The sequence below is a fragment of the Mercenaria mercenaria genome, chromosome 8 (assembly GCF_021730395.1).
Source record: "Mercenaria mercenaria strain notata chromosome 8, MADL_Memer_1, whole genome shotgun sequence".
Classification (NCBI taxonomy): Eukaryota; Metazoa; Mollusca; class Bivalvia; order Venerida; family Veneridae; genus Mercenaria; species Mercenaria mercenaria.
In genome coordinates, this window is record NC_069368.1 from 22,192,289 (window position 1) to 22,209,161 (window position 16,873).

Genomic DNA, 16,873 nt, shown 5'->3' on the forward strand with positions numbered 1-16,873 from the left:
AATCAAGGGGCAATTACAGTAACTCATATGAACGAAACATGAAGATAATACATGCATTTCCGATTGGGAGTGAAGTTTCTAGGAATTACAGGCAGTGGTTGCTGGGGAATGTTTCGGCGAAGAATTTGTACAATAGTATACTTGATCTGTTGGTTACACTTTATTGGTAACAAAGCAAATGCTAATGTATAAATATACATGTATGAGAAACAAGTACAAATATGCTTCATATCTAAGATTAACCCAGCCTAACCTTAGGTAATCTTATCTAAATTACCCACTAGAAATCATTAATGAAACTATTGGCTGGAATACCCATCATTGATAGATCTTATATGATTTTAATAGCCAATGTGAATGGATACATGCTGCATTAGAACTGCTTGTTCATTGATAATTCATCCGTATTTTTCACGAATGGTGCTATTTTGTGAACACTCTGTAGTGATATCTTTATAGCACATTCGCAGTTCATTGCTCACGTCTGCTTGAGCCCACAGTGTTTAATAGGCATTTCTAGTCTATCCCGATGACGAGTTTTATACCGGATTAAGGCCGTTTACCTGTGTAAGGGGACATCTCAATATATTCAAGTGATGTAACATGGTGTAAGAATAAAATTAATGTCACGACTATATTCGTTTAACACCAATCTGATGGTTAATGTCTAGTTGTGGATATGCCATCGCTTAGTGTTTAAACGTTTTAGAGTGAAGATGTACACGTATGCATATGAATTTTCCGGATTTTTATCACATATTACTACTTTTTATCATATTTTATCATATAATACTATATTATGACATTTTATCGTCATATGGGGGAAACGCGCAGGACTATATCAGCACCGACCTTGCTGACCTGAAAGATAAAATTGTGTTTGATAATCATCAAGTACACTGATAAAAACGCGCCAAATTTAGAATAATCTATCTTGATAAGTAGACGATAAACTCCAAAAAGATGTTTTTCACTGTCAGTCGATCAACAATATGGTTTCCGAAAAAATAGCTACGTTCAAAATACCGAGAAGGTCACCATATGGCTACATAACAAATTACATTTAGTGTTCTTTTTGCGGAAGCCAGAGATCGAACTAGCAATACCCATTGTCGCAATCCAGTTTTAATCAAAGAACAGTGTAGATGAAAGTTCCAGATACTTAGTCGAATGTTTGAGGGTTAAATGTTTGAAAATCCAATGTTTTAGTATCTTAATTCGAAATGTCGAATTAAGGATTTTACATCGAATGATTTTATCATATATATGGTCATTATTAGAGATAGAAATTATGTAGACATGCCTCGACTTGTTCTGAAACATTCTTATAAAGTCATTTGTTAAATCGATTCAAATGGAGACACTTATACGGGAGTGACTTGGCCACTTTAAGGGGACACTAGGGCAAAAAAATAAGAAATATCTTTCAACTGCATTTTCTTTACTGATTTCTTAAAGCTCTGTTGTGGCATACGCGGTGTTAATTTTCAGAACTACATTTACCAGTAATAGGCATTTCAATCTAGGGAACCTCAGACTTGATATGCAGGTTGATTGTAATCGGCAAACTGCGTAACATCCTTTGGACACCGGACACATTATCAAGCAGTCTCGCCAGGCATATGTATGTTTTTGTCAACACAGAAAATGACGTCACTCGACCTTCGGCTATTAGTAGAAGTAAAGAAAATGAAAGAAGACAGGCTAAACTTGGAAACGAAAGTCGCATTGCATTGTTCGCTAGTCAGGGGTCACGCGCAAGCCGGGTCACACCGTCTAAATGTATGCGCGTGGACTTATTTTCTTTTTAATGGGCAGTCAATTTTCAGCAATTTCTAACGATTTGAAAATACCCGGGCTTTTCATCAACGAAAAATATTTGAACTCGAAATAAACGCAAATTCCACAAGGGTCCACAACGGAGCAAGGGTATAAGGAGATCTTTGGAACTTCGTCAAATCGTTTAAAGTGTCTTTTTTTGATGTCTGAAAGTGTCAGTATATGCCTCGAATGTAAGATATTTCCTTATTTGAGGGCTGCAGACATCGACATTTCAGAAATATTTTCAAAATGATTTTCATGTAATAAATGTTGATTCTGTGGAAGCGTGAGAGAGCCATCAGACACTAATACGTTTTATTACGTTACAGGTGCGGAAAGGATATGTAATCAGAACTTGTACTCAACGTGTACTGTAATTAGTTAGTAATTACAATTTATTTCTTTTAGCTTCCAATCCAACATCGGGATGGCACATCAACTTCACTTAGAGAAAGAAAAGTACAGACAATGGGCGAAGGCCGGACTTGGACTGGGATACTCAAAAGAAGGACTTGCGCCATTTTGTGACGATGTCGCCAAACAACAACATAAAGACATCTTAGATAACATTAAACAGACAAAGAATATATCGACTGTGACATGTGGTCAGTGTGCTCTGAAAACTCTCAAACCGGATCATTTGAAAATAGGAAAGAATCAATGTCCGTTAGGTCAAGTTAATTGTAACTGCTGCTATACGAGTGGTAAAATTGCTTGTCCAAACAACGCATGTGGCGCCATCTATGACGACATTATAACTAACCATGCGTCCTCGCCACCAGCTCCTTATTGGAAAAACACCCAAACTCAGCAGTGGACTGGAGATCCTTGGAGTATAGCTAAATGTTTCATCAACGCCCCGGGATATGATCAGAAGACATCATCAGCCGACATTGACTGTTCAGGACTACTGCATGTGATTATAAACAACAAATATTTTCATAATCACATTCAGTGTAATTTAGCTGGAGCTAATGTATTTTCAAAGGTAAAATTGTACATGCGCACACGTCTGCTTATTTAAATGCAATTTTCGTTAACTTTGTTACAAAAGACCGGTAAAAATATAAATGCATTCTGAGCTGGTTTCCTTGCAAACACCAAAGATAAAAATATAAAAGGTGTAGATACTAAACTTAGTTTATACATGCCTCGTTATAAATATGTTTCCTTTTATAACAGATCGTTGTCTCTAGTAAAAAGTTCTAAGAGAAAAGTCATTCGGAGTTATGTACAAGTTTCGGGCCACTATCTGAATGAAAATTTTGTGTTAATGACTATGCATTAATATATGTATTAATATTTCTTCAATATGTAAAATGTTTTCATCTGTTTGAGATTATGATATTTTTCTAGACTAAAGGCGATTCTTGTAACTTTATTCACTAACATTCATGATGATTCGGTAAAAGTGATTCTTTGTATCTTTCGTTGTCAGAAATATTCTTCTATATTCTTCTGTTCGTTTGTCAGTGCTAAAACTGTTAAAACCGATAATACATAATTCAGTGAGATTATAAATATGAAATATGCCAGTGATTCTGTGATACTATTAGGTTATTTAACATTGTTCTGTACAATACGGTGATATATTTGGACGGGTACCCAGCTGAGAAAACCATATTGGACGAGCCGCTAGGCGAGTTCAATATGGTTTTCTCAGCTGGGTACCCGTCCAAATATATCTCGTATTGTACAGTACAATGTTAAATAACCTTTTTGTTCTATATCTATTTTATCTTACTATAATAATAGTTTAAATTAAAAATGTTTCACTGAATATTGTATTCCTGCCTTTTCTAGTTTTCCCCAGCTTGGTATGAGTGCAAATATATATTATACAGAACAATGTTAGACCTTAAATAACTTTATTATTCTATATTTATTTCACTTCATCCGTAATATACGTAATTCATTGAATGTTGTTTTTTCTGCGTATCATCATTAAAAAAAAAAACAGTGCAACCTCCCTACAACAGCCATTTGGCGATTTAGGTGGTAATAATACTTGGCTGAGATATTATGCCCACAAACATTGTCAGCAAGTTTGGTGAAGTTCGGATGAAAACTGTTCGACTTAAAAGAGCGGACAAGGCTAAATTCCCCGTTTTTCGAGTAATTCAATGACTATAATCAAAGAGTGCCTGGTACAATTTGGCCGGTTATCGAAATTGGCCGAGATGTAATGCCCACAAACATTCTCAGCAAGTTTGGTGAAGAGCCGACAAAAACTAAATTATAGAGCAGACATGTTTTGGATGCTGACCGCCCGCTGCCATTTATAATCTTCTCCATTTTGTTTCTTAACCGTTAAACAAATAATGCTGAGGTAGCTATTCAGATAGTCAGGGCTGATACCAATTTCTAGGTTTCGTCCGGAACGGCTTCTTTTAGCGACTTTTCAAATATTCCAACATCTGATGATCCTTTTTACTGTATTTTTAAGTTTTTGATTATTAACGAACGTTTTAATATCTAAATCAGATAGCATTGTTATCAGCTGAATCGTTTTTGTGTGTTGTAAACAAAAAACAACAACTCAAATTAAATACGCATAATCAAACTCTGTACACAGAGCGCCAACTTCATCCGATTTACATTCGGAACATTTTCACGCGTTTCGGGCTTTATCGTATGTTTAACATGGGACTGTTGAACCGTCCAAATACAGAAAATACAGGAATTTTTGTACGCGCGTGCGTCCAAATACAGGATTTTTGTACGCACGTGCATCAAAATACCGTAACATATTGTACGGTCACGTGTTGCAAATGAACGATCGCGACTGGATAGATAAAATAGGTATAGAATAATAGCAGTTATTCAAGATAGTTCAATCATATTCAGTTTTATTGTATATCCAATGTAAATTCTGTGAAAAACTCGGATTGTATTTCACAAGTAAAAATGACAAGGCAGAAAAATATTCGTATTGAACCTTTTGTATTGTATGTTGCCAGACTACTTTCATTGAATATGCATGGCCTAACAAAGATAAACAAATAGTGTAGATAAAACCATCAGTCATTTCATCTTAACGTTGACAAACAAGATTCCCTCCGAATACAAATGAATAAACAAAAGGATGGATGTTCATAATAACAAGAAATATATTTAAAAAAGATGGTCGGCGAATTGTATTAAGACAAGAAGTTTATGAGGTTTTCATATCATTTGTGTTATTCTATCATCTATCTAACATTTTGAAAATAGCAAAACTAAACAACACTTAAACAATTTAAATGGTTCACTTTTATTTTTTCACAAAGGTCTCGTAACGGTGCAATATTGTTTCGTTTTTTTATGTCGAATAATTACAGCAGTGGTCTTGATGTCACTTCTCTACCTAGAAGACATTAATCGATCGGCTAATCACACCCTCATTCATGTGATACGCAGATCGTATTCAGCTCTCCCTGTAAATTGATACATATTGGTATTTGAACAGGTTTCTATTACATTTATTAAACTTACTTATCATTTTAGATATATCAATATTCTTGCTATATATACTGAGCGAAGCGTAGCTTTAAATCTGTAAACAGCGGCGTCATTAAACACTCCTTGTCTGACATTTCACTGTACTGTAGGGTTAACGCACGTTTTTTTGTGTAACAACATCTGCAGAATCCCAAGGGATTGGTTGGTGCACGAGCCCGTAGGTCTTCTGCAGATGTTTCACGAAACAAACGTGTGTTATCGCTATTCTTGCATAAAACACAACTAAAGTGCTGTAAATATCGAAAAAACAAGACTATTCAGCTGACATTAGCCGATCGAAGTCGGCCGTTTCAGGATGTTATGGGCACATGTTTTATTTATGCATTTCCAGGGCCAACAGAAACAGTGCATATTTTATACATGCCGAACGGACATTCTTGATGTGGTAATTTCTATAATATTAAATATATGTAAAATAAGTATGATTCCCCCTTTTTCCGATATATCGGTAGGAACTTTAGCTTTAGAGGCTCGGAATTATGAGAAAAGGGCATACACGGCATCCTGTCTTTACACAATATTTGCAGGTGTAGTGAGATGCAGACAGAACACAATTCTGCTTGGTTTAAATTGATAGTCTGTCCCTTACGCTTTTTTAAATTTAAACATTATCGTGCAATAGAAATCGGTATCGATACCTATATTCTTCATATCGTTAGAAATGAAATCTTTAGGCCTATAACGTAGAAAATTTTGCTTTGCACCCAACCCCATCGCGACAAAGTTTGATAAACACAAAATTTTGAATTTTTCCAACATCGATATAATCAACTTATATTGAATTATATTGAATTCATAAACTCAAACATGGTTGGTGAGATCTACAAATAAATTGAAAAATATATAATAAATACCTTCTGTTCATCAAATGTTCATTCACTATGGAAAAATCCTTCAAACTTAACGCTTCGTCATGTTTATGCTTTACATTACACACCATCACTACATCAGTACACTGCATAGATGTGTAAAGTAGACATAAACTTTTTTTTAAAGTTTTAGTGTAAGATTTAAAGTTAGCATGTCAACTTTCTCGACTCAAATTAATTTGAAAAACGAAATTGTATTTTTGTAAATATTGTTTGCATATCATTTTCAGGGATTAAATCGCGGCGTGTAAACTTACTTTGAGTCAAATACGCGTAATAATACAATAATAAGGAACGGCAATGCAGTCGCGTATCAAGAGAGGTAGCACTATACAAGTTAAAGTAAAGTTTGGTTGAAAAATGATATTTTTAATAAAAATGCAGATGAAAAGATTTCATAAGTCTAGGACCTTTCGACATCGGCCAAAATTGATTCGGGATCCATAATTTGCTTACGTTGGACCCGCAACAGCATATTCAAAACGTTCACCAACAGCGCGTGCTCACGAGAATCTCCTTGTTTGTACACGTTTTTTCCCCTGTTTGTGCATGGTCGAAATCGGCAAAAAACAAAGGTTTTATGCAAGAATTAACGTTGCACAATTAGGAGAATAAAAAACAAGAACAATCTTTAAAAAAAGATTGTCGGCTAATTGTAGTAAGACAAGAAGTATGAGGTTAACAAATCGTGTTATTCTATCATCTATGTAACATTTTGCAAATAGCAAAACCAATACCACACTTAACAACAATTTAAATGGTTCTCTTTTAAATGTTCACAAAGGTTTCCTAGATGTGCAATTGTGTTTCGTTTATTCTACGACAAATAATTACAGCAGCGGTCTGGAAGGCACTTCTCTACATCGAAGACTCTAATCACACCCTTATTCATGTGGTACGCAGATCGCATTCAGCTCTTTCTCTAAATTGATATATGTTGGTATTTGAACAGGCTAAAACTGTGAACAGCGTCATTTAGCATAGATGCTTTGTCTACATTTCACCCAGCGTAGCACAATCAGCAGAGTGAAACAAATAGACACTCTCGTCCAATCAGGCAGAGTGTTGCATAAATCGTTCATTTTGATAAATTATCTATAATGCGTTATCGAGTAGTCTGATTTGCAAACTGAAATCACGTGGCATGGTCACGAATTCGTTCTTAATACGGCATTCGCCGAAAAAGGTCATTGCAACAGTAGCAAGATCTGGGGTATTATATTTGGCTCTCGTTGATTTTGCAAGGATGGATTATACACTCGACGCTTGCGCACCTCGGGAGATCCGATCTTGCAAAATCCTCTCGAGCCGAATACAGCATCCCAAATTGAACTACTATTTTGATAATTCTATTACATACCTCAAAGGATAAAGGAAAGAAATTTGAATGTAAGTAAGCAATGTTAAAGTCGTTAATATTGAGAGAATGCACTTTGATGTTTGATGCTTTTTCGGGATTATTTGATGAATAACATCGCTATGAAATTTAGAATTTATTCTAGTCAACTGTTGTAAATAGCCAACATTTAGTTGTAATGTTAGTTTGATTAAATTAAACAAATAGGTGAGACAGTACAGAAACGAGATATTCCACTCAGGCACCATGGAACTGGAAAAGGCTGTTGCAAATAATTACATTGATGATATGATTGCTGTGTTGAAAGATGGTAAAGAACTGATCAACCGAAAAGATGCTCAGGACGCCGTAACAAAACTTGAAGAGGTTTGTACAATAATTTTGTAACTGTTTGAACTTGTTGAAAGAAATCTCATGTAGCTTTATATTTACGTAAAAATGTATGTCAGTAAACTGTATTCGTATTAACAACACGAAACTTAATGTGAAAGTCTATACAAACTGAATTACAAAATATCTGATGTTTTTTGTTTTTTTTTTTACTTATAACCCCCTATAAATGGCAGTATGTTGATGCAAAACTGATGAAATGTTTGGAATATTATGTTACCCAGTGGGCAGTACATGTATATAAACATTACTAAACAAGTGTTTTGTTTGAGGATGATTAAAAAGTATCAATTTTAATTTTAAGCCAAGTTTTCCTTAATTAAAAATCTGGTTATTAGATTTGGTAGACGGCATTAAACACATCATTTTTGCTCAATAACTTTGGTTTGTATTGAAAAGAACCTTTCCCTATAAGTTGTTCGAAGCAGTCAAATGTTAGAATTATTATTTTGCCAGTTAAAGCGCCATTAAAAGCGCTACTCCATGTTGACAGATTTTTCTATGTCATTAAATATTTTAATAAATTCTCTACCTTACGTTTATGTTTTATTAAAGCTAAAGAATAAAGATTTTGTCGTAACCACTGAAAATATGGAGAAAGTTCTTGGAGATGTCAGAGAAGAAACGGGCAATTTAAGAAAATTAACAGGTCTAGCAACTAAGGATGACCGTGTGAATCTAAAAAGGAAATTGTCTGCAGTTGAATCTCTCATGTCTGAACTAAAGGAGGTACATGTATATGCTTCTTAACATTTAATGTTATTCTACGAGTATAGCTCTGTATGAGAATCTCAAAAGGAAATTTTCTGCACTCATGTCTAAACAAACGGAAGCAATTAACAATTTTATGAAGCACTATATGGGGATTTCAAAGGAAAGTGTCTGCACTCATGTCTAAACAAAAGGAAGTAAATGCTTTGTAACATTTAAATTTGTTCTGTAGCACTATATGAGGATCTCAAAAGAAAATTGTCTGCACTTGAATCTCTCATGTCTGAACAATGCGAGGTATATGCTTCTTAACTATCAATGTTGTACTGTAGCTCTGTATGAAGAATTCAAAAGGAAATTTTCTGCACTCATGTCTAAACAAGGGAGGTAAGTTCTTAGTAAATTTTAACAATGTCCTGTAGCACTATATGAGGATCTCAAAAGGAAAGTGTCTGCACTAGAATTATTCATGTCTAAACTGACGGAGGTTAACGCTTCGTGACTTTTAATGTTGTTCTGTACCTCTACATAAAGATTTCAAAAGGAAATTATCTGTAACCAAATCTCTCTTGTCTGAACAGATTGTAGCGTAATGGCCTCTAAAAGCCACATGGCACCAGTGTTACCAGACTTGTAAAACCTGTTGTAGAACTTTCACACACATAATAAGATTGAAGACACAATAGTTTGTTTCTGATGTTTATTTAATTTCAGGTAGTTATAGAAAGTCTTTTAATACAAGTAATTTTATTGTCTCAGAGTCCATCTTTCAAATAATATTTAGCTACTATAAAATGTTAAGAACTAATTGTATATATCCTGAAGTTGTCTTTCATGAAATCTACATATTTGGAAGGTAACCTAACGAGGCATAATGGTATTTTGACTTACGTTGGTAGAACCACGGTTGGTGGCTCTGCCGCCTTGCCTCCCTGATTGTCTAGTACATAGACCTTTTATATGCACCGGCCAGACTGTCGATTACCAAATTAAGATGTAGTTTTCCTGGTGTTATGTATTAACCTGCCCAGAGCTACGATAACTTGTCAGTTTTATAAGGTCAATAGTTTCCGGCGAAAGCCTTTAACTAATTTTGAATGAATATATACTATCCATGACATTGAATAATTTAGTCTTTTAAAACAATAGCCTAGCACCCTTTTTGAAATTACATTACAAGATGGAGGTATACGCTTTGCTTCATGACTGTTGTTCTGTAGCTCTGTATAAAGTAGTGAATATTGATATACAACAATTATCTTTCAGGGAGGTTGATAAAATGATAGAATGGATAAAATATTATTCTTCTTTTTATTGAAACCTGTTTTTAGCTCACCTGAGCACAAAGTGCTCAAAAGTGAGCTTTTGTGATCACCCTGTGTCCGTCGTCCGTCGTCAACAATTTGACTGTTAACATTCTAGAGGTCACAATTTTGGCCCAATCTTAATGAAACTTGGTCAGAATGTTACCCTCAATAAAATCTTGGACGAGTTTGATATTGGGTCATCTGGGGTCAAAAACTAGGCGACAAGGTCAAATCAAAGGAAAAGCTTGTTAACACTCTGAAGGTCACAATTTTGGCCAAATCTTAATCGAACTTTGTCTTAATAAAATCTTGGACGAGTTTGATATTGGATTATCTGAGGTCAAAATCTAGGTCACTAGGTCAAATCAAAGGAAAAGCTAGTTAACACTGCAGTGCCCACATTTATGACCATAACTTAATGAAACTTGGTCAGAATGTTACCCTCAATAAAATCTTGGACGAGTTTGATATTGGGTCATCTGGGATTAAAATCTAGGTCACTAGGTCAAATCAAAGGAAAAGCTAGTTAACACTGTAGTGCCCACATTAATGACCATATCTTAATGAAACTTGGCCAGAATGTTACCCTTAATAAAATCTTGGACGAGTTTGATATTGGGTCATCTGGGGTCAAAATCTAGGTCACTGGGTCAAATCAAAGGGAAAGCTTGTTAACACTCTGGAGGTCACAATTTTAGCCAAATCTTAATGAAACTTTGTTAGAATGTTACCCTCAATAAAATCTTATATATTGGGTCATGTGGGATTAAAATCTAGGTCACTAGGTCAAATCAAAGGAAAAGTTAGTTAACACTGTAGTGCCCACATTTATGATCATATCTTAATTAAACTTGGTCAGAATGTTAATCTTGATGATATATAGGTCCAGTTTAAATCTGGATCAGGAGGGTTTAAAAACTAGGTCACTAGGTCAAATCAAAGGAAAAGCTTGTTAACACTTTAGAGGCTACATTAATGACTGTATCTTCATGAAACTTAATCAGAATGTTAATCTTGTTGATCTTTAGGTCAAGTTTGAATCTGGGTCATGTAGAGGCAAAAACTAGGCCACCGGGTCAAATTAAAGGAAAAGCTAGTTAACACTTAAGAGGCTACATTGTAACCATATCTTAATAAAACTTGGTCAGAATGTTGATCTTGATGATCTTTAGGTCAGTAGGTCAGGTGAGCGATACAGGGCCTTCATGGCCATCTTGTTTCATTTTTCTATTATAACACTGGCTCAACAATTATATTTTCTTTAAAGGTGGTGAAAAGACTCAAGATAGACGATTCTGCCCTAAAGAACAATCGGAGTACGAAAAGTCAAAACTAGGTAATGATTCAATATACAGATGATTTGACTTAATATTGGGTTTTCTGTTTTTACAACATGCACAGTATTGATACATGACGCATGATGGAGATAACTGAAGTTACATAGGGTAATCACCTATTGAAGGATATATATGTCTGCTCTTTACTCCACCTTCTTCTTCACAAGTTTTCTCCTTATTTCTCTTTAAAATGATTTATTTGATACATTATTGTAAAGAACTCCGAGGAGTAAAATGAACTTTTGAAATTCAGTACTTCAAAAATTTCATAAAGACAATATTTACAATATTCACATGTCAGTTTACGAGCACCATATCATTGCATGTTGACAATATTTTTACAATACTGGCAGTGTCATCGATATATAATATACGTTAAATGTTGTAATGTTGTAAGCAGAGAGTAAACGAGTTATTCCTTAACTTCATTGTCATCATGTATTGAAAAAGAAAGCAACTTAAACCTTTATCGGATGTAATCAAATGGTGTAACTGATAAATCTAAAATTTAGAATTGCAATTGCATGCGTACTATAAATCAGTTTCCAGTAAAAAATAAGCCGTAGTTGTAAGTAATTCAAAAATTGTTTCCTCAATACAAATAGGCTTATCGTTGGTTTCAATGCACGTGCTACTTAGTAAACTTTTTGGTTTGAATGCACGTGCAATTTAGTAAAATATTCACGATCTCGCTATAATTAAGAAGTTTAATAAAATATATAGAATAAAATCATTCCAAAAAAAAGCTGTCACAACTTATGAAAACAGAAAAAATCTCAAGTTTCAAATACTACTACCTTTTGAAACATGGCCAAGATTTTTAGCTCCTCTGATTTTTGAAAAAAAAATGATGAGTTATTGTCATCACTTGATCGGCGTCGGCGTTGCCTGGTTAAGTTTTATGTTTAGGTCAGCTTTTCTCCTAAACTATCAAAACTATTGCTTTGAAACTTGGAACACTTGTTCGCCATCATAAGCTGACCCTGTACAGCAAGAAACATAACTCCATCCTACTTTTTGCAAGATTTATGGCCCCTTTTTTACTTAGAAAATATCAGATTTCTTGGTTAAGTTTTATGTTTAGGTCAACTTTTCTCCTAAACTATCAAAGCTATTGCTTTGAAACTTGCAACACTTGTTTACCATCATTAGCTGATTATGTACATCAAGAAACATAACTCCATCCTGCTTTTTGCAAGAATTATTGCCCCTTTTGGACTTAGAAAATATCAGATTTTTTGGTAAAGTTTTATGTATAGGTCATCTTTCTCTTAAACTATCAAAACTATTGCTTTGAAACTTGCAACACTTGTTCACCATCATAAGCTGACCCTGTACAGCAAGAAACATAAAACATAACTCCATCCTACTTTTTGCAAGATTTATGGCCCCTTTTGGACTTAGAAAATATCAGATTTCTTGGTTAAGTTTTATGTTTAGGTCAACTTTTTCTCTTAAACTGTCAAAGCTATTGCTTTGAAACTTGCAACACTTGTTCACCATCATAAGCTGACCCTGTACAGCAAGAAACATAACTCCATCCTGCTTTTTGCAATAATTATTGCCCCTTTTGGACTTAGAAAATCAATTTTCTTGATTGAGTATTATATTTAAGTCAGCTTTTCTCATAAACTATCAAAGCTATTGCTTTAAAACTTGCAACAGTTTTTCACCATCATAAGCGGACGCTGTACATCAAGAAACATAACTCTATCCTGCTTTTTGCAAGAATGATGGACCTTTTTAGACTTAGAAAATCATGGGTAGGACAATATTTCTGTTATACAAAAAAATCAGATGAATGTCAGCACCCGCAAGGCTGTGCTCTTGTTTTTTTTTGCATTTCCGCGATAACCAGTTTCAGTAGCCTTTCCATGGTTACGGCACATAGTAGATTTCTACGACCTCATTTTACATTTAAAATCTCATTTAAATAATACAGTGTATCTTTAAATTGGTGAACAAGTTTTGTATGTTCCTTGCGGAGGGCCTGTTCACACAAAAGCTTTTTGATCTTTAAAAATATACATAATTGTCAGTATTTTACAGATAATAATTTAAGACCAGTTGTTCGAAACTTTATCAGGCTGTTAAACTAACCGCTGGTTAAAAATTTATTCAAAATATTTGTCTTTGTGGGAAATACTAGTAAGATGTTTTGCTTTTAGTGTAAAGGCATTAAAGTGCTCATAATCCTTAACTCATGACTTTGTTTCTCTAAGTCTTTTAAAATGTTGAAATATAACCATAAATGTTAATCGACCGTTAGCTTAATCGCCTGTTAAAGTTTCGAACAACTGGGTCCAGGTGTTCAACGATGATTAATTTGGGCTATTTTTTGTTTCCAACTGTAGTGTCTTGAATTCGATACTTTGCTCATTTACCTCGTAGAAACACCTGAATTAGCAGATGATAACAATAACTTAACCCGAATATTTTCCTCTCAGTGTAAACATTTTGCATCTGTACAGACGAAGATCTCCTTCCCCTGTTAACTCCTCCGGAAACAACGATTTCAGTTATTAACTTCAGGTCATAGCTTAATCCGTTTCAACACTTAAGCTTCAGTGTCAAAATGGTTACTTGTCAAAATTCTGGAATAGCGACTTCAACAATTTAAACTGAAAACAGAGGTTATAACTATAAAACATTTGCACGGAGAGAAATGCAGCTATGATTCCGAGAATTATTCCGCCACCAAAGGAAAAACCTTAACCGAAATATGTTCATTTAATGATTCATGAAATGTCTGTTGTTTTGTCGTTTTAGGAGAGTAAACGTATGTTTACAGAGTAATTCTCACACTCAAGAACAATTAAAACACCTACTTAACTTATACACCTTCCGTGGTAGAGCACTAACGTTTTAGAGTCCCACAACGGATAATTAAATCAGAATGATGTCAACGTAATAAAACAACGCTTAAATTCCTGCTTATCTCACGGGCATTTATGTCTGTTATATTATTTCAATTTTGAAAACTCTCTTATACAGAGTTAGCAGATCAAATGTGGTAGCTCTCCTTCTCGGCGCCTGTATGTAACCAAATAACATGTCAACATGGCGTCCAATTTCTGTGTTTTAACGGAATTGTACATAGTTTTTCTTACAGTTCAATAACACTTATAACATTTATACGTCTTTGGGGACTACCTTTATCTGGAAGGACTATCGACATGTATGTGCATAAAATATGGTCAGATGACTGAAACACGTGTCTAAAACACCAACAATGCGTATTTAGATATCTGGAAATACCTATTCCACTTTTAGAGTGACAATTAGAATCATGCTACAATGATGGATTATATAGCTTTCAAGGCATCAGTAATGTGTATGGCAACGAATTCCTTCATACGCTTTCTGTCTCAAAGTATATGGATAGCTATCCTACTCAACCCTGAGTCAGCGTTGGCATCTTTCAGTTTTACTTTATTGCTGTTGTAGCTTGACAGATTAGCTTCAGACTAAAATACTTGTTGCTTATCATCACCACATCATATGGTAACTTTCGGACCAATATTTTATAAATTATGACCCCTGTTTACTTAGAATTTTAGGCTGAAATTTTGATGCTCTTTCACTTTGTCTCTTTTAATACTAAATCGAGTTTAATTTAGCTTTGAGTAGTTTGGATATTTTCTTATCAAACGTGATAAAATGATCAGATATATAACTGAGACTCATTTCATGTCCTAAATACTACTTATTTTACATTTGAGGACATAAAAATGCCGTTCAAACCAATTATACGCTGAAATCTATGTGTATGGTTTTTCACTACATGTTAATCATTTAGTTGTGTTTTACCGTTACAGATTTACAGAAGAAGTTGATAAAGCATTACAGAGAAGATATACTACGCATGTCTGCACTTCCGCTTCAACAAGAGGGTAATCTAAGTGACTTTAAAGATGTATACGTCAGACCGCAAATGACGATTGAATCGAAAAGTAACAAAAAATCAGAGGATGCTGTTCTGTCAATGTCTAATATTTTTACAAAAGGCGGCAAAGCAATAAAATCCATCTATGTTCTCGGAGAAGCGGGGTCCGGTAAAAGTAGTTTCTGTAAAAGTTTGGTACACTTCTGGTGTTTGGCACATTCTGATGAAGAAAAAGATAGTGATGATGAGTTCAGTGGGGTCAAGATAATGAAAAAAATTAATTTTTTGTTTCTCATTCCTCTCCGTCATTATAAAGATAAGATGAAAATTAAAGAGATGCTGGATGATAAGTACGAGCATCCTGCTCTTAAGAAGCTTCTTGAATGCGAGTCTCAAACCTGTCTCGTTGTTCTTGATGGTCTTGACGAATGGGGTCCTCCAGCGTCAAGGTGTCCTCCTGAACGCGGCTCGTTCAAGGAATATACCGTCCTAACTACGTCACGACCATGGAAAATTTCAACTTTAGAAATAACCGATAATGAGATAGGACAAAAGATTATCCTTCAAGGGTTTAATGAGGAAACTATAAAGAATATGATTAAAAAGACGGTTCCAATATTAAACAAATTTTTTGAGAAAGACAGAGATTTAAGTGACTGTCAAAAGGCGCTTCAAAACAAATCATTGACAAGACTAAAACATACAGCGATTATGCTGCAGCAGTTGATTTGCCTGTGGTTCGACAACAAACTTGATGGTCGAACTTCAAGATGTGCACTGTACACTGAAATGCTGGAGCTGTTCTTTGACTGGCACAGGAAGAAACACCCTGACGACCCTCTATTCACAGAAATGATAAAGAAATCAGAAGACTTGAAGAATGTAAAACTTCCTCGCTACTTGTTAGATACTGAAGTCTGTAAATCATATAGTTATATCATTCATGAAGTATCGCGGCTAGCTTATGAAACATTGTTCAATAACACGAAAGATACGGCTTTGTCATTTGATAGTTCTACTTTTGAACAACTGAAAATATCAAATGACGTAAAATCATATTGTTTGAAATTGGGAATCTTGTCTGAAGATAAATGTCTGAGTTTGTCTGCAAGTAGAAGTAGAAGGTCGGTCATTTCATTTGTTCATAAGTCATTTCAAGAATATATGGCTGCTGTATATATTGCTATCCGTTATGAAGAACATATCGCGCTGTCGGCAGACTCAGGAGACCCAGATTTGTCTGATCATTGTGCACAACTTATTAGAGATTTTTTCAGTAAGTGCATGACTTTAGATAAAATATTAGAACAAGCAAATGTATTTATCATGCTATGCGGTCTAGAGCCTAGAATAGCTGTATCAGTTTCAAAGTATATATACGATATTGTCACAAGGGACAAACGTGTCCTGCAGTACAGACGAACAATAGATAGTGAACATGGAATTCTTATATCAAATATCCAAGGATGTCTTATAAACTGTATAGAAGAAGTGCAAGCATGTGGAACTAGTATACAGTCTAACATTTATCTAGGTGACTTGTACTTTTATTACCGCTACTCAGATTGCGAGCATTTTTATCAAAGTTTTGAAAGGCAATCTATTTCTCCGGACAGTGTCATTTCATTTAGTATTTCACCAAATGAAACGGACAAATATCTAAAGAGAGTATTAAAACATTTACCGAAATGCCA

At 34.6% G+C, this 16,873-nt stretch overlaps 1 protein-coding gene across 1 annotated transcript in view; it reads left to right on the forward strand.

Annotated features, from left to right (window-relative positions):
* LOC123565472 (uncharacterized) overlaps positions 1-15,247 on the forward strand; it is a 28,825-nt gene extending 13,578 nt beyond the window's left edge. The window contains exons 2-6 of the mRNA XM_045359339.2: positions 2,230-2,809; positions 7,756-7,914; positions 8,494-8,667; positions 11,224-11,292; positions 15,112-15,247. Coding sequence (XP_045215274.2) covers positions 2,249-2,809; positions 7,756-7,914; positions 8,494-8,667; positions 11,224-11,292 — 963 coding nt within the window. The 5' untranslated portion in view covers positions 2,230-2,248 and the 3' untranslated portion in view covers positions 15,112-15,247. The remainder of the gene's footprint in view (positions 1-2,229; positions 2,810-7,755; positions 7,915-8,493; positions 8,668-11,223; positions 11,293-15,111) is intronic.
* The last annotated feature ends 1,626 nt before the right edge of the window (positions 15,248-16,873 follow it).